Source organism: Terrapene carolina, unplaced genomic scaffold, assembly GCF_002925995.2.
Source record: "Terrapene carolina triunguis isolate 2854851 unplaced genomic scaffold, T_m_triunguis-2.0 Scaffold120, whole genome shotgun sequence".
Classification (NCBI taxonomy): Eukaryota; Metazoa; Chordata; order Testudines; family Emydidae; genus Terrapene; species Terrapene triunguis.
This window is the reverse complement of record NW_020664471.1, coordinates 2,953,474-2,977,845: the sequence shown is the minus strand read 5'-3', so window position 1 is coordinate 2,977,845 and position 24,372 is coordinate 2,953,474. Positions and strand designations below refer to the sequence as shown.

Here is a 24,372-nt window from a genome sequence, read left to right as displayed (position 1 = left end):
CCTGAAATAGTATTAAATAAGTTAGGCCTCAAACACTGACTCCATATTCTTAAAATGTTGCACAGTCTGATGTTATACAGATGCTGTTCTGCCTAGATGTATCTAAATGTGGTTTCGTTTTATTTCAGAAAAGTTGTTTTCTTGCTAATAGTTGCTGATGCAAAACTATGTATTATGGGATGGTTTCACTATTGGATTTAGTCCTTTGGTAAAGTCTGTACATAGAAAATCAATATATTTTATGAAAAAAATCATCTTATTTTCAAATATATTTAACTGATATATTTTATTAGAAGGTTGTAAATATTTTAGGAGCTCTAGTGTAAAAATATATATATACTTTTGGGTGGGAAAGCAATGGAAATAAAAACTACATATTTAATGTAGTTTGTGATCTCTTCCAGATATAGCTTCATGTTATTAGCATCTGACTTGCATGCAATTTAACTTCAGGATGTAACTTATTCAGATTTGCACTAGGATGGCTTAATTTCACAACTTAATATTTGTTTTGGTTTTTTTGATGGTTTTTGTTTGGATTCCATATACTTGGTACATATCAAAAAGCACTATGTATAGAATATTCAGTACTATTTCTTTTGTAACAAATAATTGTTGTATTTGTAAATCAAAGGGTTTTATGTAACAGTTTGCCAAAAAGAGGACAGTATTTTCTAGTGAATTTTATACTTTTGATAAAATGTAGTTTGTTGGGTTTTGCTACCGTGATGAAAATTTCTTTTAAATAAATCTGTTAAAAAATTGGGGGGTTGACAACAAAGTTATATATATGTAATAATATACACATAGTTTACTTTATAGATGCTTTTTAAAAGAGCATTCCTTAATTCTGGTATATGGCACTGGTGAGCCCTTAGCTGGAGTACTGTGTCCATTTCTGGGTCCCAACCTTTAGGAAAGATGTGGACAAACGGGAGGGAGTCCAGAGGAGAGTAACAAAAAAAATGATAAAAGGTTTAGAAAACCTGACCTATGATGAAAGGTTACAAAAACTGGGCATGTTTAGTCTTAAGAAAAGAAGACTATGGGAGGGAGGGTGACCTGATACATCTTTAAAAATATTAAGGGCTGTTATAAAGAGGACTGTGATCAATTGTTCTCCATGTCCACTGAAGGTAGGACAAAGTCCTGCAGCAAAGGAGATTTAGGTTAGATATTAGGGAAAACTTTCTAACTACAAGGGTAGTTAAGTTCTGGAACTGTGGAATCCCCATGGGAAGTTTTTTAAAACATGTTGGTAAGCACCTGTCAGGGATGGTCTAGGTTTACTCTGTCCTTCCACAGTGTAGATAGCTGGACTTGATGGTCCCTTCCAGATCTACATTTCTAAGATTCTCTGATTCTATATCTGGTAACTAGGATTCCTAAATCATTCCAGTAAAAAGTGTTTTGTTTCCCGTGCCTCCTCCCCATATTAGTGTTAACATTTTTGGTATAGTTAGCCTTCTCTCTCTCTAATACTTCTTACTGTGACTATTTCTAATATTGTAAAATTCTGAGGTGCCATAGCCCTAAAACAAACAATAGTGTATTTAATCTTGTTTTGGAAACAAATCTGTCAAATAAATAACTAAAGAACTCTGTCCTCTCCTACATCTGATATAGTCTTGTCTAAATATTTCTGCTGCTGCCATATGCTTACTTGGATATTTTGGAATGTTCTACAACTAGAATCCAAATCCAGAAAGAGCTTCCCTTTACTTCTTTCTCACTCCCTTGAAAATTCCCCATCAAAGGCCCTAAAACTGCATTCCTTGTATATCTGAAACGCCCATTGACTCCAGTGTAAGTTTTGGGTGTACAAAAAATACAGAAGCCGAATTATATTACTAGTAGGTAGTGCTTGTTAATATATTACTATATTTTTTTCTGGAAATGATGGAAAAATTGAATTTTTAGGAGGGATGTGGTTGAGGAGCATGTAGTAACCTAGCAAAGAATAGGAAGGTCATTCCATGAAGTGGTGGCATGAAAACAGCCTGGAGCAAGGTGTGAAAGTTCAATTGTAACCATGTTTGGCTGAGTACAGAGTTTATTGGGTTAAGAAATTTGCACGTGCTCAGGGGCTCTGTAAAGGGAGAAATGTGTGTACACATATATTTAATCACTATTTGTGTAAAGCACTTTGAACAAATAGTGCTGTTTGTCTTATTTCAATCTAGTGAAATATGAGAATTAGTTGTCAGTTTCAGAAGCTTTTCATAGAGTTCTAATACAGCTATAAATGATTTAGGCAAATGTAGCTGCTTTTGATTTTGATTTTGTTGTCTTAGGTTTGTAGGTAATCACATGCTGGCGTTTGGGTACATACAGCCAAGGACTCTATTTACGGCTGACTGTTGCAAAGTCTGTCATTGTCCCTACCTTGCAATAGTGACGATGGCCTACAGCGCTGTGAGGGCAAGGCCCACTATAAACAGAAGGAGACCAGCGCTGGCCTAAAGCGCTTGTAACCGAAGCTCTGGAAGAGCAGGGGCACAGCCCCCACTGCTGGGGGAAGCACAAGCTAACGGGGATGGTACTGGAGGGACAAACTATGGTTACGGGATCCCAGTGGCGCCGAGAAGCTTTTGAGCCGCACTCCGCGTGCCCCGGCTCGAGACGAGGTGGAACCGACTGTTCAGCATCCTTAACCCGTAGTTCAAGGACCCCTCGGGCTCAGCCCGCCGAGCAGCAGCCCCAGGCCCCCGCCCCATCCCGCTCCTGCGTGGGCTCCTCACAGGCAGCGCCGCTCGGGGAGGAGCTGGGGGCTGGCCGCTGTGTGACGAGCGCCTCTAGCGGGGCAAAGGGGGGCAAGCCCGCCCGGCAGCCCTGGGCGGCAGGAGGCCCTGGCTCGCGGCTGGCGAAGGGACGATGGGTGCAAGGCGGGGCAGCCGCCCGGGGGCCTCTCAGCCTTCGGCAGGGAGCGGCTGCGCCTTCCCCGTGGGGGGGCTGCCCACGTGACGGGGGCCTGAAGCCGACGCTCTGCTCAGGCGGGGGGGCGCTGGCGGTGCCGCCGCAGGCTTTGGGGCGGTAACAGTGCGGTGGGGCGGGGCCTGTTCTGTGTCACGTGGCGGGGGCTGGCTCCTGCTACTCGAACGCGAGCGGCTGCCGAGTTACAGGCGGGAGGGCGAACTCTATGGTAGCAGGTTGCGGGTGGGGCCGCTCTATCCTTCCGGGGTCAGCTCTACGGCGCGGGGGCTGCCGGAAGTTGCCGGGGGAGGCGGGGCTGTGGGCAAGATGGCGGCGTGGGGAGGCGTGAGCCGCTTGTGGCGGCGGTGCTGCCAGGTACAGGGGGCGCGGGACGGGCAGCGGCGACAGGGCGCGCGCACCCCAGCGATGCTCCGACCTGCCCCCAGGGACTTCCCCGCTCCGCGTCCAGCCGCCCCAGTGCTCAGCGCGCTCCTGACCCGCGCCCTCGGCTGCTCCTCAGCCCCCGCCGGGTCCCGGGCTGGAGCAGCCGCGGCCCTTCGCGCGCTGCCGGACGCGAGCCAGGGCCCTGCCCCCCGCCCGGGTGTCTGCAGCCCTGGGGGCTGGAGCCCGCTTGGCTCCCGGCTCTGCTGCACGTACCCGCAGCGGGGCTCGGGCTTCTCGGCCGGCGCCCTGGGTGCCGCGCCAGCTGGGCCAAGAACTGAGCGGCCACCGCCGGTGTAGTGCGAAAAGCTGCTTTGGATCTTCCTTTGCCACTTAGGGTGTAGTGAGCATGCTCAGTATCTTCTGCTGAAGCCGTTGCCCTTACTTGGCAACAGGTTCCTGGGACTGCTTTGTACAGGGGTTAAAAGCAGGGCCGGCTCTAACTTTTTTGCTGCCCCAGGCACAAAAAAAAGAGCGCCGCCCGCCGTAACACCCTCCCACCCCGAGCGCCGGGCCAACCAAACCCCCGCCCCCCCCAGCGCCTCGCTGGGCCGCCGAACCCCCGAGCGCTGGGCCGGGCCACCCAAACCCCCGGAGCACCGCCCCGCTGAACAAAAACACCGCAAGCACCCCCCGCCACCCCAACATTAGCCACCCCTTATAAGGTGCTGCCCCAAGCACGTGCTTGGTCGGCTGGTGCCTAGAGCTGGCCCTGGTTAAAAGGGGGCAGATCGGCAGGGGATGGCCTGAGTCTGAGCATGGGGTGGAAATTGACTGGTCAGGGGGTTCAAGCAGTTGGAGGCAGGCTTAGGATAAGGGTTGAAGGGCAAAATCAGGGAGGGGGATAGGCACTGGGGTTAAGCCCAGGGGTGAGGCACTGCCAGAGGGCAAAACTGGGGCAGAGGAGGCGACCGTTACCCCGGTCGACCGAGACATCAGTGTTTTCAAAAGTAGGGAGAAGGAGCAGAGGGACTTTTTCATATCCCCTCCCACAGGACAGCGCCTCTCAGAATGGGCTTCCCAAGGCTGGGTTCTTAAAGGCACAGGCATCCCAAGCCCTAGTCACCGCAGCTCCTCTCAGTCTGATGTAACCTACTGAGGTGCTTAGGGAGACTTGATTTGGTGAAATATTTTACATATAGCCCTGAAAAACAAAGAATCCCTTATCAGTTTATATGACTGCATAAAGTCTCAGAGCAGTTCACAAATTTGTCTTATATGCTGCTGGGATTCTCTAAATTACTCTTAGCACTTCATCATTTACCTTTGTTATTGTGCTATTTAATTTATACATATTTTCAATGAGTATTTGTTATTAAAATATAAGTAAGTACTTGCTAGTAGTTTTAGCAATGACATCTGTCTTTCTAGTATTGCACTTGCTATGTTTTGTTAGCAAGTAAATGAAGCTGCAAAATAAATGATGTTTAAATGACTTCACTCTATTAAGAGGTAATTGATACTTATGTACACTAGGCAGGGTTGTTTGGAAGCTGAAGACTTCATGTTTCCATCCAACAACACTGTCAAGTTTTAGCAAATTAGGACACGTCACCAAATAAGAACAACCGTACGTATCAGTAACTGCTACTGATTACAATTTGCTACCCCGGTCCAGTAGCAGATTAGGTCAGATAGCAGTTTAATATCAGTATCTGCTACTAGTAGCAAATTACATCAGTTAGCAGTTTTTCACACTACACCTGCTCATGGCATCTGGCCCAGAGAGCCGCACAGAGACCATCACCTTGAGGGGTTGGGTAGCACCCAGGAGCCCAATTCCTGGACCAGGAGCCCAGCCTGCCAGGGCTGTACAAAGGCAGAGCAAATAGGCAGTCCCGCTCCAAGAGTTGACAGTCTTTACCCCCGTTTCTAAGTTTTATGTTTGTTTCATTCTAAGTTAAAGTCCAAGACCTGGACCATGTTTAGTCAATATTGCTGAGTAGCCGGCTGTGCTGCGAAAGCCCTGCTTGAATTTCTCAGGTTCTTCGCTTTGGCTAATAGTGTTTGACTTCCATGTCAATGCAGATGACTCCTGTGGATTGACTCAGGAATTTGTAGCTAACATGACAGTCATGGGGAACGTCTGCTCTACTCATGTCATTGGCCACATCTGGGCTGGAGTTGGGGGTTATAGCTTTGGGTATAAAAAAGGTGTTCTTAACTTGGATTAGTAGCTTAGGTTCAACTCCAGGCTCTCCTATAGGCTTTAACCTAAACTACAAATGAGTTGAAAGCAGAGTTGCTGTGTCTTCTATGCTATTTTAATCCAAGTTAAGAACACCCTTTGGAGGACGGGTAGGGTAGATATACCCTTTATCCAAGACTATTGATTTAGGGCTGTATCTATCCAGGTTGAGCAAAAGACCTGTTTCAGTGGTCCAGCCTTGTAGAGTATCTATCAAGGTCCATCACAGATTGCTTTCTGGAAGTATACTCTTTACAAAATCCAACCAATTCATAGCTAAAGTTGTCTTTTAGAATCTATTGTTCATGGCACTGATATAGTGGCCCCCAAAAGCCATCTCCCAGTCGTGCCCTGGCATGGTTACTGTGGCTTACAGATTACTTGGTGGGTGAAGCAAAGAGATGGCTAGCATGTGGGAAGTGTCTAACTGAGAAAATTAATTTTGAAATTTATGCTGTAGAAGTGAGAGAGACAAAGATTTGGGACTAGACTACTTGAGGGACTGCTGTTTTACCTATGTAATTTCTGCAACAATTGAGGTCAGAGGAGGTGCTTGAGTTCTCTCAAGTTTGAGAGTAAATTACCAGTTGGGGTTCCCTATTAAGTCCCTCTACTTTGGAATTTGCTTTCTTCCTGAGTCAGCCAGAGTCTGGACTTGTTAACATTCCAAGCTCCAAGGTTTGCTTTTTTCCTGCAGTGCGTATGGGGGGAGGACAAAGTTGAGGCTCTTTTGGATGACTGTTGTTAGGAGAGGACCAATTTTGTTTTAGCCAGGAGGGTCAACCTATATATGGAATTTGAATTTGTACTGCAGTTTGTTAGAGTGTCTGTAGCCTTGTGGGATGGCCAGCTTTTGAAATAAATTAAAAAATATTTGACTTAAATTGTAGAATAAATGGAACTATTACAAAACTTATATTTTAATATGTGCTGAATGTCCCTCCCACTATATGTATTCACCAATTTACCTTACAGTCCAACTTTTAACACATTTTCAGATTACCGTCAATTTTATATAGCAGAAGCACATGACTATGTACTGTCCCTGTACACATTATTAGCACAATGCAAGAAAGGAAAAAGTGTGCAGGAATAATGCTTTACACATTTAAATAATGTTAAAAAGGCTATAACGTTTGGTACCACGAAGGAACACAACTCCCCAGGCTGAAGATTTAAAAACAAAGCTTGATGAAACAGTAGATCACTTTAAACACTGAATCGACTACAAATGTTTGTGTCTAGAATGAAGTTTTAAAAACATAAATTGCAAAAAATGGAATGTGTGGAAGAATATAAATCTGCCATTCAGTCAATTAAAAGGGATAAACAATGCACCAAGGTGTAAACGTAATACCTATTGTGAACTTGAGATGCCCACTCTTGTTTTGAGGAGAGGAAGGACATTAATTATCAAACATCTTCTCTTCTCATTCATTTTATATAGACAATCAACTTTCTCATTAATTTCAACATATTCTGCTACTCTCTAATATTCTGTAGTTATGAAAGTTAGTGTGAGGCTTACAGTAGCACATGGTGAATATAACGTGTATATATATTTACATACAAACAACTATATTAAGATTGCAGAGTCAGAAGTTAGAAAACGTTGGAATTAAGGTTGCCTGTACAACCTTAATTTGGCCCCCTTGTGTATATGCATTATAATAGTCTTTACTTACATTATCACCGTTATTTCTGCAGGACCCCTGCCTCATTCAGTGCCCAGGTTAGACAGTGCTAACTGTATGGGTGGCTATTCAATATATCTTTTATACTCATTCAGTGTGCAGTCCCATTCAATATTTCTGCATGCCATTCATGTGCTTTTTTTGTGGTACTTATCACAAATGTTAATGAACTTATCTTCACAAAACCATTGTAAGCTAGGGAGGTGGCATTATCCCTATTGTAGGACAGGTGACGAACTAAGGCATAGAGAATTTACAGCCAAAACTGTCAGGTAGTCACTACAATCAGGAGACTTGATGTCTCAGAGTGGTTAGCATTTTTATAGCGTTTCATATGTTCAATGCACAGCTCTAATTGACTTTAGCTGCAGTTGTGAGTGCTCAGCTCTTCTGCAAATCTGACTCCAGGTGTCTCAAGTTGGGTACTTTGAAATAAGGAACACAATTTGTAGCCACCTGTGAATGTTTTGGTTGAAGTGACTTGTCAGCATTACGTAAGAACTCCATGGCAGAGGCTGAAATACTATTCAGTTCTCCAAGGTGATATTCAACCGCTTAAACTGAAAAACCCTCCTTTCTCTTCCTTACAGTCTTTCCTCATTCACTACACACCTCCTAACTTCTGTAGCAAATGAGAGAGGTCCTGCAGACAACAGCTTCATTCACTACACAAGCCTGATTCATTTCCTGAACACAATTTATAGTGTGGAGTGAATGAGCCAGGGGTCTTGTGGGAAAAAATAGCATGTGATCATGTAATTAAAGACTAGATACACAAGGGGACACATTACAGTTGCATGGAAAATTTTAACTCTAGCATGTCCGTCCTCCCTTTTAAGTGCTTGACTTTGGAATATTAACTTTCTTTTAAAATAGATTTTTGCATGTAATTTCCTATTTCAAAACAAAACTGAAAAACCAGAACCATACTGACCTAGCTTGGATCAATAGCAGGCTTGGAATGTTTAGATACATAGCACAGGTCTCTACCATTTGAGCTAATGAAGTAACTGGTGGCAGTAGCAGGTTTTTCTCCTCTTGTGTGGACCATCCACTAGAGGGAGATGATACTTCCCAGTGGGTTTCACAGCTGTTTGCTAGGCAGCAGAGGAGAATTTGGACTCAGGAATCCTGGATTCTGTTCCAGATTCTGGAAGTGAGTGTGCTTTTGCTGTAACAGACTCTTCTTTCTCTGCCTGTCCTATTCTGCCCCTGTGAAGCCTATCTCTGTGACTCCCCTTCTCCCCCTAAATTCCAGTGAGGCATCATCCTTTTCCTCCTGGGTGCTAGCAGGGGGACCATTGAGAGTATAGGTGAGACAGTCTCCTTGCTCTGAGTTCCACTGCCCCAGCATGTGGGTACTGAGAGCAACAATGGTTGGACAAGTCCTGCTTAGCCCCTGGAGCCCTGGACTGGAACTGGCCCAGTCACTCTGGGGATGTTGCCTGCTCAGTCTGGTTGTCCCATAGGAGCTATATGGGGTGGAGAGTGCTCACTAGAGATAGAATCTTACCTGATAATTTACCTGCTAAATTCTAACACGTCTCTACTGAGCCCTTGCAAACTCTGATTTTTCAGAGACAAGTAACTTGGCCAAATTTGGTGAATTGTCACAGGGGCACAGTTAGCAAGTCAAGTCAAAGCAAAGCAAAGCCAAAGTCTGTAATTGTACTGTGAAATACTGTATGTATTGCTATATCCTGCATTCAGAAATGGAATGACATCACATGCTCGAGTCCATTATTGTGCTAATAAAATTAGTAATCTTCAATTTTTGTATTGAGTTCTAACTCAGAGGTATTCTTATAACTATGCCTTTGTATCGTTGGTAATCAATTAGTTTCTTCCTCAGTCCTCTTATTTGCCGGTGATTATGTAGGTAGGCATATATAGTAGGTAATGCGTTCATATATTTTTTGTATGCATATAACGGTAATGTATTGACAAGTAAAGTAACTGTTAACCCAAAACATTTTTGTGTGTGAGCTAGTCAGATTTGCATTTCCAACACACAAACTTTAAGGTGGAATTTCTGCACAGATTAAAGGTAATTTCCATATTACTTTCTGAATCCTTCTAGACAGATACCATACAAATTAATTAAACTAGTCATTTTATGATGTGTTCAACTGAGGGCAACATTCACTATGAACCCTAGGTGTAAATGGACTTTGTTTAGGAATCAAAGTGACGTTTATTCAGGCCTGTGCACTGCAATAGCAGCTGCTGCCTTTTTATACCCATCATGCAGCCATTCCAAACTACTCGGTCTACGTTCCCTTCAGTGCCAAGAACGAAACTCCTCTAACCAGTATGTGTCTCATTGCTCTGCACCAACACTATGCACACACTATGCATTTAATCTTTCATATGCTAAGTTCTTTGTGGTACCTCCAGACTTACATTTCTATATTTTAGTCTAGAAAACAATAACTAGCTTTTAACAAATCTACATTAAGCCAATAACTTTTAATTTGAAAGATGCCAGCTGATGATTTAACTTATTTTCACAGGGAACAGGGACTTTTCCTGTAAATTACTCAAGCAAAGATACGCCAAAGCAATATCATTTTCTTCTGTAAGTATAACATTTAACAATGAAGTCTGAAAAACCCTGAGCTCTTAATTTATAATCATGTTAAATGTGGTCTTTTCTCCCTCCTCCCATCTAGAAACAAGGACTTGTTGTGGGTTCAGTTCTCAGGATTCCACACTGATTTACACCATCATAAGGACAATTCTTTGGTATGTGACTAAGTAGACCCTGTACTTATTATATACATTCTCAGTAACAAAGCAAATACACAAATTCAGACTTATTTTAGCATAGGTGAGTATTTTTTTAATTATGCAAAATCCCATTAAGAAAAGAATATTTATAGTATGAGTTGGATTATTACTCATTGAGGTCTCATTTTCAATGAGGTCCTATGGTTACAGTCTGCATGTAGAATAGAAATGTAGTATTCTTGTGGAAAGTCCTTTCATTTTAAAATACGTATGGTACATATTTTAAAAGGAGAAATTTTAATTCCCATTTTACTTATGTTTCATCTTATCCTGATGGAGGGAGTCCTGTGTATTTCTCTTCTGCTACAGAGAGAATTGCCAACAGTGCAGGGCCTGAGAAGGTGACTCTTCTCCAGTGCCAAAAAAAAGTAATAGTAGACTGGTTTTAGGGAAGAATCTGCAACTCTTCAGAAGTTGCTGAGCTCTACCCTTAACTTCAACTATTGCAAGCCTTACTACATTTTTTTCCCTGAGTCATCTTGAAGAGCCCTCACCCTCCTGATCAAGAACTTTTACCATAGTAGCTTCTGAATGCTCAAAATTTAGAGGCCTGGTCTATGGTAGAAAATTAAGTTGGTTTAACTATGTCACTCAGGAGTGTAGTTAATTATTCTCAGCATAATTAAGCCAACCTAACCCCCAGTGTAGACAGCTTCCATTGTTCTTCCATAGACCTAAATACTGCCTCTTGGGGAAGTGGATTATCTATACCTACAAGAGAATCTAGGCCAATGGGCTTAGCTGGAGTGCACAGCTCTGCCATCCTTGACAGAATTGGTAATAGTGGCTAATTAGCCACAGGTTGACAAAACTAAAAAGTACAATTAGGTTGAGCTGCCTATAGTATTTTCCCCCATATAGGATAGTAGGGTGTACAAGATAAATGTGTATTGTATTAATTAATTAAGGGTAGTATAGAGTTATCACCTAACTTGTCTTTTTCTTACAAAATGTAGGTATCCATTTCAGATGAACCGGACACATTATACAGGAAATTATCAGTTTTAGTTAAAGGCCATGATAAAACTGTGTTGGACAGTTATGAATATTTTGCAGTGCTTGCTGCTAAAGAACTTGGCATCTCCATTGAAAAAGTGTAAGTGTAGGTGACCTGGTCTCAGCTGCTACTTGTAAAACACCACCCCTTATGGCATCCATAGTTGTAGATTTTTGAGGTATGGAATTTACTTTCGCTAAGTGTTTCAGAAGTGAAAGATGTACACTGATGGTATTTTTTAACTAATTTGATGCCATTGGGATATTTCCCTGACAAGTTGTTTTAATTATTTTCCTTGTTATAAAATCCTACACGAGTTTTTTTTTTTTTAAAGTTGGTTTTACACAGCGCCTTTCACACAGCAGTAGGATACAATAGTTCAAGGACCATACAGCCAAAAGCCACAGCTGTTACACACACAGCACTATGTTAAACAGCAAAATATTTATAGAAAAGGGAATCTTGCCCAGGGTTGTGTGTATTTTTTTAAAGTATCATTTCAAACTTGCTGTAAGGACAGCATCACTGACTGTGCAAGCAGCCCCCTATGTATCATTATCACCTCGCTGAATTTAGTGGGCCTGTTTTTCCCCCCGGGTCTTTTAATAGTTATTAAGCCAAAAGATGGCTGTGATACCAAAATACACTGGTACTTTTCACACTGCCTCATTCACTTGTGCAAATGTCAACTAAAGCAGGGATCCTGGCATTAAGTCCTGGTGGGTTATGTAGATACTGAAAACAGTGGTTTGATCTAAAAGGGGTATGAATGTGATTTAAAATATGAAATAATGTGTTTAAATGATTGTGCATGTTAGACATGAACCTCCCAAGAAGATAGAACAATTCACCCTTCTGAAGTCAATACACATTTATAAGAAGCACAGAGTTCAGTATGAAATGAGGACACATTATAGATGCTTGGAGGTGAGTGAGTGTATTTGGGGGAAGGAGAGAGCTCAAATAGAACTTCACATATAGAAAATGCAGTTTTGTCAAGTATTTAATGTTTGACACTCACTAAAATTCCTGAAATATGTGTGTACTGATTTTACATTTAACCCCAGCGTGCAGAACTTCCTAATCCTGTCTCAGTGGATACTAAAGAGAATACTTGTTATACTTGATGCAATTCATGCACCTTATATTAAAATAATACTACTGAAAAGTATGGTTCTGAGCACACCATTTTCCACATCGTATCTTTTATATTAATTAAAAAAATAGAACAAAATGGCAGATAAACCATCCCACAGTTGCCTTTAAAATTAACTACCTTCCTCTTAAAAACCAAAAAAAACCTGGCCACCACCCATGTCTGTTGAGGGGAAGAGATTGTCAATTAATGTGCGTTTGTGGTGTGCTTAGCATAGTAGGGCCCTGACCTAGTTTAGGATGCTAGGATGTTATATAATACCCAGGGGCAGCCTTTCTAAATATACGCTGCACTAATCAAACTACAAGTTAATCGCAGAAGGATCTGTAGGTAAACAAAGGTGTACGTGTTTCTACAGTTGCAGAATACGGGTGTTAAGCAAACCCCTAGTCTGGGAGTACCTTCTCCTACTAACTGTGCATGAGTGTAAAGATGATGCTAATCTTTTGCCTGTGGTGAAGGGGAAGGTTGAACCTAAGTGCTCTAGCTTTTCTAACTCTGAGGAAATTTTCCTATCAGTGTATGCCTATATCATTATACAGTGATATGCTAATAGCAGAAAATATGGCTACTTTTATTTTTAAAACATTTTCTGTGTTGTTCTAGTTAAAACATTTAACTGGCAGTACAGCTGATGTCTATTTGGAATACATCCAAAGAAATTTACCTGAAGGGGTTGCCATGGAAATAAAAAAGGTATAATTGAATTGCTTTCTTGAATTTCTAATAAGAGCTGTGGGATGAGTCAAGTTTGAAGATGAATCAGATGACAAATGGTAGCTGTTGATATCTGCTGGGACTAATAGCAAGTGTAATTTCTGGAATATGCGGGGGAAGGGGGGGAGAGGAGAACGTGCAGAGATTCAGGGCTGGAGAGCAAGGGATCCAAACAGTGGAAAGCACAAGATGAAGAGGGGATGGAAGCTGTGCTATTCTTAAAATGGCTTCTGCCACTTGGTGACCTTTCATGTACCTGAATAAGTATTTGTAATTTGATTTGGGTAAATATGAATACAGCAAAATAATTTATTCCGAATGAGGGAATTGTCACATTTAAGGTGCAGATTGGTAGGTATAATTGTTTGTTTTGTTTTTAGACCAAATTAGAGAAACTACCTGAACATATTCAGAAGCCAGTTTGGGACAAGCTACCTTCAGTAGAAGAAACTGCAAGCACGTCATGAGCTCTTCATCTACTAAAGCTTTTTCACATCTGTTAGCAACGGAAGCTCAACCTGTGCCTGTTAACATTTTAAACACAGCATCTTCTCACAGGAGTTACCCTCTATCCAACCTCAAACCCTGTCCTAATTTTACAAACAATACTTACAAATTATGAGGAGATAGGTCATTTGCTACCCTAATTATCAGTGAGTTAGGATCCCAGCTCCAGGCCATTAGCAGAAAGACTGGACTGCTGTGAAAATGTTTTGTCTGTTTTTCTTAGTCTTATGTGGCCAAAACTTGATAAATGTACATGAACAGGTCATGATGTACAGTAATGGTTTATTTGTGCATAAACACCACCGGATTTGTGAATTTACTGTCACTGAGGCTGATATTTGAAGCACATATCTCAGAGTTCTTATATGACCCATTAAATTTTATTTAAAATATTTATTGCTGGGATAGTCTCCTGAAAAAGGTTACATTTATCTTCTCTTGTTATACTTGGCAAGATGACAGTAAAAGCACATTGAAGAGAACTTTCAGGACTTGTTTTAGTATTCACCACTCAGCTGAGCAGGTGGGGCACTTACAGGTCAGGTCTGTTTCTGCTGGGAGGCAAAATCAGTAAGACTGGGTATTTTCTAAAACTTTTATGTTGTATACACTTTGAACAATGTTGTCAAACACCACACAGGAAATCTCAGATCAGACACAAACACTGTTATCAAGCAGCAACTGAGTCTCCCTAGGGTCCTTTCTTGATACAATGGCAAAGAGCAAACTCTCTAGCTACTTGCCAGTTCTCCCAAAATATCTGCATCACAAACTAAATACAGCATTTCTCCCAAGACTACACTGTTTGTATAGTAAGGGCTTGTCTACACATACAGCAGTGCTTAGGGAAGACATTGCCCCTGGTGATGAGCTTCTCCAGTCACTGTATGTACTCCATGTCTGAGGTGGTAGCTATGTTGACGGGAGACCCATCAACATAGTGCTGTCTACAGCAGGAGGTCGGTTAGTAAACTGCATCGCGCAGAACACCACAGTTATACTGACATAAGTCTGTAGTGTAGACCAAGCCTAAGAAAAAGCACTTGTAAAATTATCTTTAACAGCATCATCTGATTACGTGTTATAATGGTATTAACTTGTTCTCAACACAAGTATATTAATCACAGCTGTAAAAGGCTTTTTTCCATGGGGGCCCTGAAATTGAGGCTCTTACACTACAACCTACAGTCAGTTCCATGTGGAAGCTCATCCTTTCCCTCCCTTCTGTGGAGCTTGAGAGGGCTTCCTGAAGAAGTGGGTGAATGATTAGCACATTAGGCTACGATGCAGACTTAGTCGGATTCCCTTCTCTTCCACAGCCAGAGAGAGCTGGTAAATAACTTACTCTACACTTCAGCAGGCCTACAGGAGTGGAGCTGGGACCTGGACTGTTGGGGTGCAGCAACAGAAGGAAGGGTATGAAGGAGCCACAAGAACTGCTGTGGGGGGTGACTACTAGCAGAGCTGGCCAAAACTGAGGCTTTCCAGTTTGAGAAAGTGGCATTTTTAATCTTTTTGTTCTAATTTGGAATGAAACCCAATATTGAAATTTCTTGAAACCACAAATACCCCATAAGTGTTTTTTTAAACAATTTGCTCCCTGGGATCAACAGCCGCTGAGTGAAACTGCTATTACCCAGCAGTTCTAGCCATAATAATGGTCCTTTAGAATAGAAGGTTTTGTTTTTTTGTGGTTTGGAGGAGATGGAATGGTGGGGGCTGCAATGAATTGAAAGAAGGCTCTAAGAAGAGGGAGATTAGCAAGCTTTTGATACTGGTTAGTTGTGTCCAGGATAAGCCTGCTCTTGTCATTAGTTCAAAAACAGTTACCTATTTACAAGCTGGCAGGGAACATTTAAGGCAACAAAATGTTTTATGGAGCTCAAATAGGTTATAGTAGGAAGTAAATTCTTGAGGCCTGAGTGGTCCAATGGGATAATGAGCTAGCTTCTTCTAGCAGCAAATGATTCTGTTTACATCACACCTAAACAATAGTTGGCTGGCCTCCTTGTCTTTTTGCCCACAGGCCCACCATGAAATTTAGCATTATACTTGAGCCCAAGATTAGAATAGTAAGGTACCCGTCAGTCAGAAGAAAGTGTATTAATAGATCATGGGGGTTCTAGAAGCACTAGAGAGCTACTAGAGGACAAACCCAGTCCCCTGCCAGGGAAAAGTCAACCTGCTTCAGCAGAGTAGATGTAATAAGTACAAGGAGCTCTACACACCATGTGACTGTTGCAACTATTCATCTCACCAACCTCAAGTTATTTAAAATCACACAGTCTTTATTGTAACACCTAGCAAGAGATTCAACTGAGGGGCTGTGCTTTAAAAACAAAATAAGTAAGTGGGAGGGAGAAGGACTTTTGGATCCCTACAGTGTAGTGTACAAACACACTCCTTTCTCTATGAGTGGGCTCCTTTTCTGCCATAACCCACTGTGTGTTGGGGAAAAGGAGAACCTTACTCAATTGTATGGTGGGGAGGGCTGTGATCTCATTGGCCATTTTCAGGGGGAGGAAAGTAATGTAACTTTCCAGGCACAGTCTTTTTTCTCTATATGTGACCTCTTAAAAAGAGCTGTCAGACAGGAAGAGCCCAATAACTTTAGCCCTCAAGTACATTCTATGTTCCTTCCATTCCTAGCTGACTGATGGGAAACAACACAGATTCCAACCCCTACTATTCTGCTAAACACAGGCAACAGGCGCTGTGGGGAGATAGATAGTTTGGGGGAAGTTCTGCTGTAGCAGCTCTTAGTAGAAAAATAAAAAGAGCCAAGATGGAGAGAAATCAAACAATTAAATTAGTGTCAATAAAGCTCACTGTGCCAGCCACAAAGCTTCATTTACTGAATGGCCTTGATTTTGCTAGCTACTCAGGATATTCACATCAAACTCATTATCAACAAATCTGTTTGAAATGTATGTTTTTTCTGTCATCTGTTCAGCTGTCAGGAATACATCTAGAATAAAGGTGGGATCTTTTAATCTCTTATTAACTAAAACCAAACAGACACTAGGTCTTTAGGACACAAAAATAAATAGAACATGAAAAAGACGAAACTACTGATATTTTATCTACTTAACATAAGTACAGAGACAAAGGACTTTTGGGAGGGGTGGGGGAGTTAATCTACTGAGATCAGATTCTCTAGGCCAGGGGTGGGCAAACATTTTGGCCTGAGGGCCATATCGGGTTCCCAAACTATATGGAGGGCTGGGTACGGAAGGCTGTGCCTCCCCAAACAGCCTGGCCCCCGCCCCCTATCCGCTCCCTCCCACTTCCCACCCCCTGACTGCCCCCCTCAGAACCCTCGACCCATCCAACCCCCCTGCTCCTTGTCCCCTGACTGCCCCCTCCTGGAACCCCCGCCCCTAATCGCTCCCCCAGGACCCCACCCCCTATCCAACCCATCCCTGCCCCAACCCCATCCACACCCCCTGACAGGCTCGGGACTCCACGCCTATCCAACCCCTGCCCCGCTCCCTGCTCCCTTACCATGCCGCTCAAAGCCCGGCCGGAGCCAGCCACGCTGCCGCGCTGCCCGGCAGGAGCTCGTAGGCCCACCGCCCAAAACACTGGCGGTACGGCGAGCTGAGGCTGCGAGGGAGGACAGCAAGGGAGAGGCCAGGGGCTAGCCTCCCCGGCCAGGAGCTCAAGGGCCCGGCAGGATCGTCCCACGGGCCGGATGTGGCCCACAGGCCGTAGTTTGCCCAACACTGCTCTAGGCAGTGGTTCTCAACCTTTGGGCCACTGTCCTCCAGAGGGGTTGTGAAACTTTTTTCTGGAGATATACAATTGATTTACAGAATCTAAGCTTTCATTTAAAAATGGTTCTAGCCCCTCTGTTTGGGAAGGGAACCTGAAAGGAAATAGCTGTAGAAATTAGTGTAACAGAATATATAGTCTTTTCAATAAGGTGAATGAATGTGCTAGAGGCAAAACTGGTAGCCTACAGTTAAGGTAGCCAGACACTTTCCATTATAAGACCTTGTTTTCAGTTCCAACTGAAGAAGGGAGAGCTAGGTTAGATGAGAAGCCATTTGGGAGGGTGGGGAACCAAGACTGGGAGCAAGCAGGAGAGAGAGGCCAGAGTGTAAGACTAAGAATATCTGGGCAAGGAGACAGACTAAGATTAAAAGCTTGAGGAGTGGAGAATGGGGCTAGGATAAACAGGTTGGAGGTACAGAATGGGTCAAGGTTAGGGAAGAAACACACAGACCCTAGTAAAAAACAGTTACCTACCTCTCGTAACTTGTTCTTCGAATTGTGTTGCTCATGTCCATTCCAATAGGGGTGTGTGTGCACCGCGTGCATGATCATTGGGTCAGCTGTGGAGACCCCTGGAGTGGCACCTTCATGGCGGTGTATATAGGTTCCTGCTGACCCACCGCCTGCTCAGTTCCTTCTTACCACCAGCGACAGTCATCGGAGCAGCTCAGTCTCTTGCATTCACAAGTGGCTACCTAGTGGTTCCCTTTTCTTATTTATAAATAGTTTAATTGAGTTGTAGTCACAGTAGTTTATAGTTAAGCTTACTTTGTGGGGCTACCCCCGCCCCAGTTTTCCCCAGGCACCGGGGCATGCCTTGGTCACAGGTGTTTAAGGCGTGTGAGAGGTATGCGAAACCTATGCCCGGAGGCGATCCGCACGCTGCTTGTCTTCAGTGCCTAGGAGGAAGTCACCAGACAAGTGCCCAATTTGCAGGAGCTTTAGACGCAGGACTAAAAGAGAGCAGAACTATCGTTTAAAGCTCCTCCTGATGGAGTCGGCCCTCAGCCAGTACTGGAAACAGCACTGGCATCATCGGTGCAGGATGCCCCGGCACCGAGGAAGGACTCCTCCAAGGAGCATCGGCACCACTCCCTGGCTCTTAAGGCCAGCTCTAGTAGATGGCACCGCTCACAGTCCCCAGTGCTGCATAAGAAAAACAAGGCATACACGGATCGTTCCCCTGTTAAGAAGCCGTGAGGGGATTCCAGCGGGGTGCGTCCTGCGGCGGGACACCTATGGCCTGGCCCTCAAGACCTGGCACCGTTGACTCCGGCCCCAACCGGAGGTCTGTCGAGTCCAGTGCCGGTGGACTCCCTGACTCGGGAGGATTTGGAGGAAGAGCTCGACCTTCCCTCCATGCTGGATACCTACGAGGCAGAACGGGACCTTATTGCCATGATGGCACAGTCCCTAGCCCAGCAGATGCAAGCTCCGGCACCACTCCAGATGTCGGCCCAAGTTCAGGCACCATCAGCAGCATCTATAATGGTACCGCATGTGGCACCACCTCCAGCACCCTTCATGGCACCGCCGCCTGTTCATCATCGGGGCAAGCCCACAATGTTACGGCGCCGCTCCCCATCACCACAGTACTGCTCCTCGGCACCGTCGGGCTCCGCCCCCCCCCATGGTTGGGCTCAGAGTACTCTTCTGAGTCGGAGGCTGAGTCTTCTGTCTCCCGACACAGCCAGTACCGCTTGCGGTCCCAGCACCACAGAGTCGTGGACTCATTAGCACCGGTGGTATCCTAGCCACCCCAGTCACAGGGCACAGTACAATGGCCCTTTTGGACTCCTTGGGTCTATCATCAGACTCAGGGCCGCATCAGTGGCATCCACACCATGTGCTCCCACCTCAGCAACGTCGGTGGCATGCCACACCCCTAGGACTCCAGAGGACCCTGTACGGGATTCTGGGCCTTCAGCGCCACCCAGTTGTACTGGAGCCACCTCGTCACGGGAGGGACCTACGCACCCGACCCAGCCTCTAGGGAGCCAGAATGTCAGGAAGACCCAGTTCCACGGGCTTCCTCCTCGCCAGACAAGACGTCTACCGGCGATGGACACCAAGACCTTCTCAGGAGGGTGGCCCTAAACCTAAACCTCCAGGTGGAGGTCACAGAGGAGTCGGACCCGATGGTGGACATCCTTGCCCCGAAGGGTCCATCTAAGGTGGCCTTGCTCCGATAAGAACGATCCAGAACACTACTAGGGTGCTCTGGCAGACCCTGGCCTCGATATCACCCACCGCTAAAGGGGTGAAGAAATGTTATTTTGTGCCACAGAAAGGGTATGAACCCCTTTTCACCCACCCCCCACCGGGGACTCTAGTGGTCGATGTGGCAAATCACAAGATGTGGCAGGGCCAGCCAGGCCCTGCTCCAAAGTCACAGGACGCTAAGAAGCTGGACCTTTTCAGCCAAAAGGTTAACTCGACCAGTGGACTCCTGCTTTGAGTGGCCAACCAGCAAGCGATACTCAGCCGCTATGCTTTCAATTCCTGGAGTGCATTAGCAAAGTTTCAGGAATTGCTCCCGGCTGACTTGTGCAAGGAGTTTAATGCACTTCTAGAGGAGGGCAGGGTGGTCTCAAGAACCTCCCTCCAGGTTGCGTTACATGCAGCAGACTCGGTGGCTCGGACTATAGCCACCGCCATTACAATGAGACACAGCGCATGGCTGCAGGTGTTGGGTATACCACCAGAGGTCCAGAACACTATCCAGGACCTGCCCTTTGACTGTGCGGGCTTGTTTGCCCAAAATACGGACTAATCGGTTGCACAGACTTAAGGACTCACGGGTGACTCAAGTCTTTGGGAATCCAAACCCCTGAACCCCAAAGAAAGCCATTTAAGCCTCAGCCCCTGTCCCGCTTCTGTTCCAGGCCCCAAAGGCGAGACTCGTCCAGGAGAGGGGCAGGAATAATAGGAGGCGCCCACCAGTCCTCCTCAGGCCGAGGCCAGGGTACTTCGAAACAGCCCCCTGGCCTGAAGCCAAACTTTTGAAGATGCACCTGAGGACGGAGCACCAGTACTGAGCTCAGATCTTTGTGAATTGACTGCCCACTTCTACCGTGCTTGGTCCCAGATCACATCAGATCACTGGGATCTGAGCACAGTGCACATGGGATATTCTATTAAATTCTGTTCCCTCCCACCCCCCTTCCCTGTACCTCTTCAGGGATCCTTCTCACAAACAACTTCTGCAGGAGGTACAATCACTCCTTGCTCTAGGGGCAATAGAGGAGGTTCCTCAGGAGTTCAGGGGCAAGGGGTTCTACTCCTGCTATTTCCTCATCCCCAAGGCCAAGAGTGGGCACTGGCCAATCCTGGATCTGTGAGACCTCAACACATTCATAAAGAAAGTGAAGTTTTGCATGCTCTCCCTGGCCTCCATCATTCCTTTCCTGGATCCGGGGGATTGCACGCCACCCTCGACTTGAAAGATGTGTACTTTCATATCTCCATTATCCTGGCCCACAATTTCTTCACTTTGCGGTCAGCGGCCAGCACTACCAGTTTAGGATGCTCCTGTTTGGGCTCTCGGCAGCCCCCCGAGTATTCATGAAGTGTATGTGTGTCTCTGGCTCGGGCCACCTTCCTCAGGCTGGGCCTAATATTGAACTTGCCCAAATCCACACTAGCCCCAACACAGAATAGAATTCATAGGACTGACACAAGCCAGGGCGTTCCTGCCTGAGCCGTGCTTCCAAGCACTCAGGGACATCGAGAACCTTCGCCGATTCCCCATGACGACGACCAGAAAATGCATGAAACTGCTGGGGCATATGGCGACTTGCACATACATGGTCCAGTATGCCGGACTGCGCCTTCGGTCTCTCCAGGCATGGTTGGCGCAAGTGCACAGGCACAGCAGAGACCCACTGGACAGATTAGTTACCCTCCCCCCTCACATTCTTGAGTCTTTCTGCTGATGGCTGCGGCCACAAGTGGTCTATGTGGGAATACCCTTTCCCAAACCCCAACCTACGCTATCGCTGGTCACGGACACCTCGGCGCTCAGTTGGGGAGCGCATCTGGGCAATATCAGAACCCAAGGCCTATAGTCCCATGCAGAACTATTGCTGCATATCTATGTAAGGGAGCTGAGGGGGGTTCGTCTGGCATGCCAAGCGTTCCAGGCCTATCTTCAGGGCGCACGTGTGTCGGTGCTGACGGACAACACCACAGCAATGTTCTATATAAACGAACAGGGTGGTGCTTGCTCCTCTCCCCTGTGCCAGGAAGCCCTTGGGGACTTTTGCATCGCCCACTCGATACACCTAGCGGCAGCGTACCTTCTGGGAGTGCAAAACGAGCTAACCAACTGCCTCAGCCGCTTGTTTCACGGTCAAGAATGGTCCCTCAGAGCGGACATTGCGCCCTCAATTTTCCAAAGGTGGGACTTTCCCCACATAGACCTGTTCACGACACAGAGCAACAGGAAGTGCCAGCGGTTCTGCTCCTTTCTGAACCACAGCCCAGGCTCCATCGCAAACACCTTTCACGGACAAGTCACCTGCTGTACGCATTCCCGCCCTTCCCTCTCATACACAAAGTTCTCCTTCAGGCTTGTCGGGACAGGGCTTCCTTGATCCTCATAGTCCTGGGGAGGGCGCGTGGGGGAGACAACAATATTTCCTATCTATCCATTTTCAAATTGGTGGAACAGTAACGGGTATTTGCTAAAGAGCCTGCTGGGTCCTGGAGCACCTCATTAATGACATTACAACCTAAATATTAATATGATTATCACTAATCCATTAAATTTTAAAACTAAACATCCTTTTCATGACTTTTAGCAATCTTAAGCCAGGAAATGGGACTAAAGTTAACAAAAAAAAGTAAAACCTAACAGCTGTTTCAGTCATCTCATTTATGAAAGTAAACTCATTAGTAGGAAATTGGATGATCCTTATTCCCAATTTGATGAAAAGTTGCCTATGAATTGGAAAAAAACCCAAATTTGGTATTTATGTAAGAAATACCATATGCGGCAGATGGAACCATTAGGGAAAAGAGCGTGCATTTCAGTCAGCTGTTTCCCCGCAGAAATGCTTACTACTCTATTCCCTACTATAAAACATGCCAAAACTCAGATTAGATTTTGCTTTTTATCTCCCTCACAGATGCCTTACAATGTGACAATGGTAACTTGGCAAATATTTGTACCAGCATTTCTGAACATCTTTTGGACTGATGGAAAGTCTTCAAATCACACTGTAAACTATAGTACCCAGGTGTTGGTAACGGCAGGTTTGAAGGAAAAAATACATATTTTCTGTCATTTACAGCACTCCTTCCATCACAAATAGCATGACAAAATAGCACCCACGTTATTCCACAATACACAGAAATTTGAGGCCAAATTTGGCTCTGTTATACCTATGAAATTCCTCTGACTGTCATGGAGTTCCACAGCCATAGCTGAGAGCATAATTTAACAGAATATTATGCAAAATGAACATAATACATTAAGCAAAAAATAGCTACTAGTTTCTCCATATGCATTTTCAATAAGGATTGTTATTGCAAAGTTTCCATACATTACAAAGTCTAATACCTATTATTATTTTGTAATGTGAGAATCAATGTTATAGTCACCTGTTTCATAGATACCAAGGTTGAAATCCTGGCACCATGGAAATCAATGGAAGAAATACTACTGACTATAGAGCCAGAATTTCACAAACAGATGTGAGGATCAATGAATACTAATGAAAGCCACAGACTTGACAGCTCTGGTGCCTGAAGTTCTCTATCGACAGTATGGTCAGTTAAAAGAAAAAATTCCTATACTTCATCACCAGTGTACCTGTATCTCAACCCTCACCTGCCTCTGCTGCAGGTAGCTCCAGCCAGGCCTTTTCCTCTGGCTGCTATGGAGGACTTCTTTAGTCCCCTCTAGATACCCTGTAGGATCCTCAAAGATCTTGTTTCCCGGCTGCTCTGCCAGGGAACTAGAGAGTCTCTATTTGTGCAGAGCAGCTGACACTGACCACCTACCCCTCTGAGTCTCTCCCTGAATTCTACAAGCTCAAGGAGCTCAGGCTACCAGTGTCAGGAGATAGACCAAATAAGTACGAGTCAGGGAACAGATGTTTCCCTCCCTCCTAAAGAATGTACCCCCACCATGACAAACAGGCTTAAGTTGTTTGTTGGAGGATGGGGAGGAGAGCAGTTCTTAAGCAACCAACTGATCTAAAATTCCCAACAATGCAAGTGTTTAAAAAATGAGAACTGTGTCTGGAGACTTAAAACTCAGATTTCACCAATCTAATTTGGAAGTAGCAAATAAAGTCATATCAACTTTTGGAGAGACACAGCAAAAGGCTAATTTTGTTTTAAGCACTTTCCTGTTTCTAATGCACCAATTGGAGACAGGACTCAGAGGGCCAGATTTTTAAATATCTTAACCAGTGAGTCACCATTATTTCATAACTTATTGAAACTTTCATCATCTTCACGCAGCTCAATTCCATTATCTTCACCAAAACCTAATAAAGAGCTGTCAGTAGTAGGCTACCCCGTAACATCGATTCACATAAAATGGCTTTTAGAAATGATATCTATTTGACTGTTGGTCCAGCTGATTATCGGTTAAATGAAAATCATTAATACTAGTGTATCAGATTATTAAGTGATATACAAGTAAGAACTGCATGTACTTTTACCCCCTCCTTCCCAAACCAGTATGTTCTGCCTAGTTCCATTTGTAAGATATATTATGAGGTGGCTGATCGTTCACCTTTCTGTTGAACATCCAGGCATATATCAGCCTTGATATACACCTCTACCCCGATATAACATGACCCGATATAACATGAATTCGGATATAACGCGGTAAAGCAGTGCTCCGGGGGGGGGGTGCGAGGGGGAGAGAGGGGCTGCGCACTCCGGTGGATCAAAGCAAGTTCGATATAACACGGTTTCACCTATAACGTGGTAAGATTTTTTGGCTCCCGAGGACAGCGTTATATCGAGGTAGAGGTGTATTAGTATAGATTACAAATCCTCTATACTCCTGAAGCCATACCTGAAAGCAACAGAGGACATAAATAGGCATGTAAACAAACCCATTATATGCTCTTTCCACTAATACTGATCTGCTTTCTCCAAAACTAAGAAAGACTATACTACAGATATCACATGCACAGTAAAAGCCTCAGGGATCATCATACAAGAGTTCTGG

The 24,372-nt window shown here is 44.7% G+C and overlaps 1 protein-coding gene across 1 annotated transcript; it reads left to right on the top strand.

The window, feature by feature from the left end:
- The first annotated feature begins 3,228 nt into the window (after window positions 1-3,228).
- MRPS10 (mitochondrial ribosomal protein S10) lies at window positions 3,229-13,618 on the top strand. Its single transcript, XM_024208566.3, has 7 exons — window positions 3,229-3,288; window positions 9,750-9,814; window positions 9,909-9,981; window positions 10,983-11,122; window positions 11,842-11,950; window positions 12,786-12,875; window positions 13,277-13,618. The coding sequence occupies exons 1-7, from the start codon at window positions 3,241-3,243 to the stop codon at window positions 13,361-13,363; spliced, it is 612 nt and encodes a 203-aa protein (XP_024064334.1). The 5' UTR covers window positions 3,229-3,240; the 3' UTR covers window positions 13,364-13,618.
- The last annotated feature ends 10,754 nt before the right edge of the window (window positions 13,619-24,372 follow it).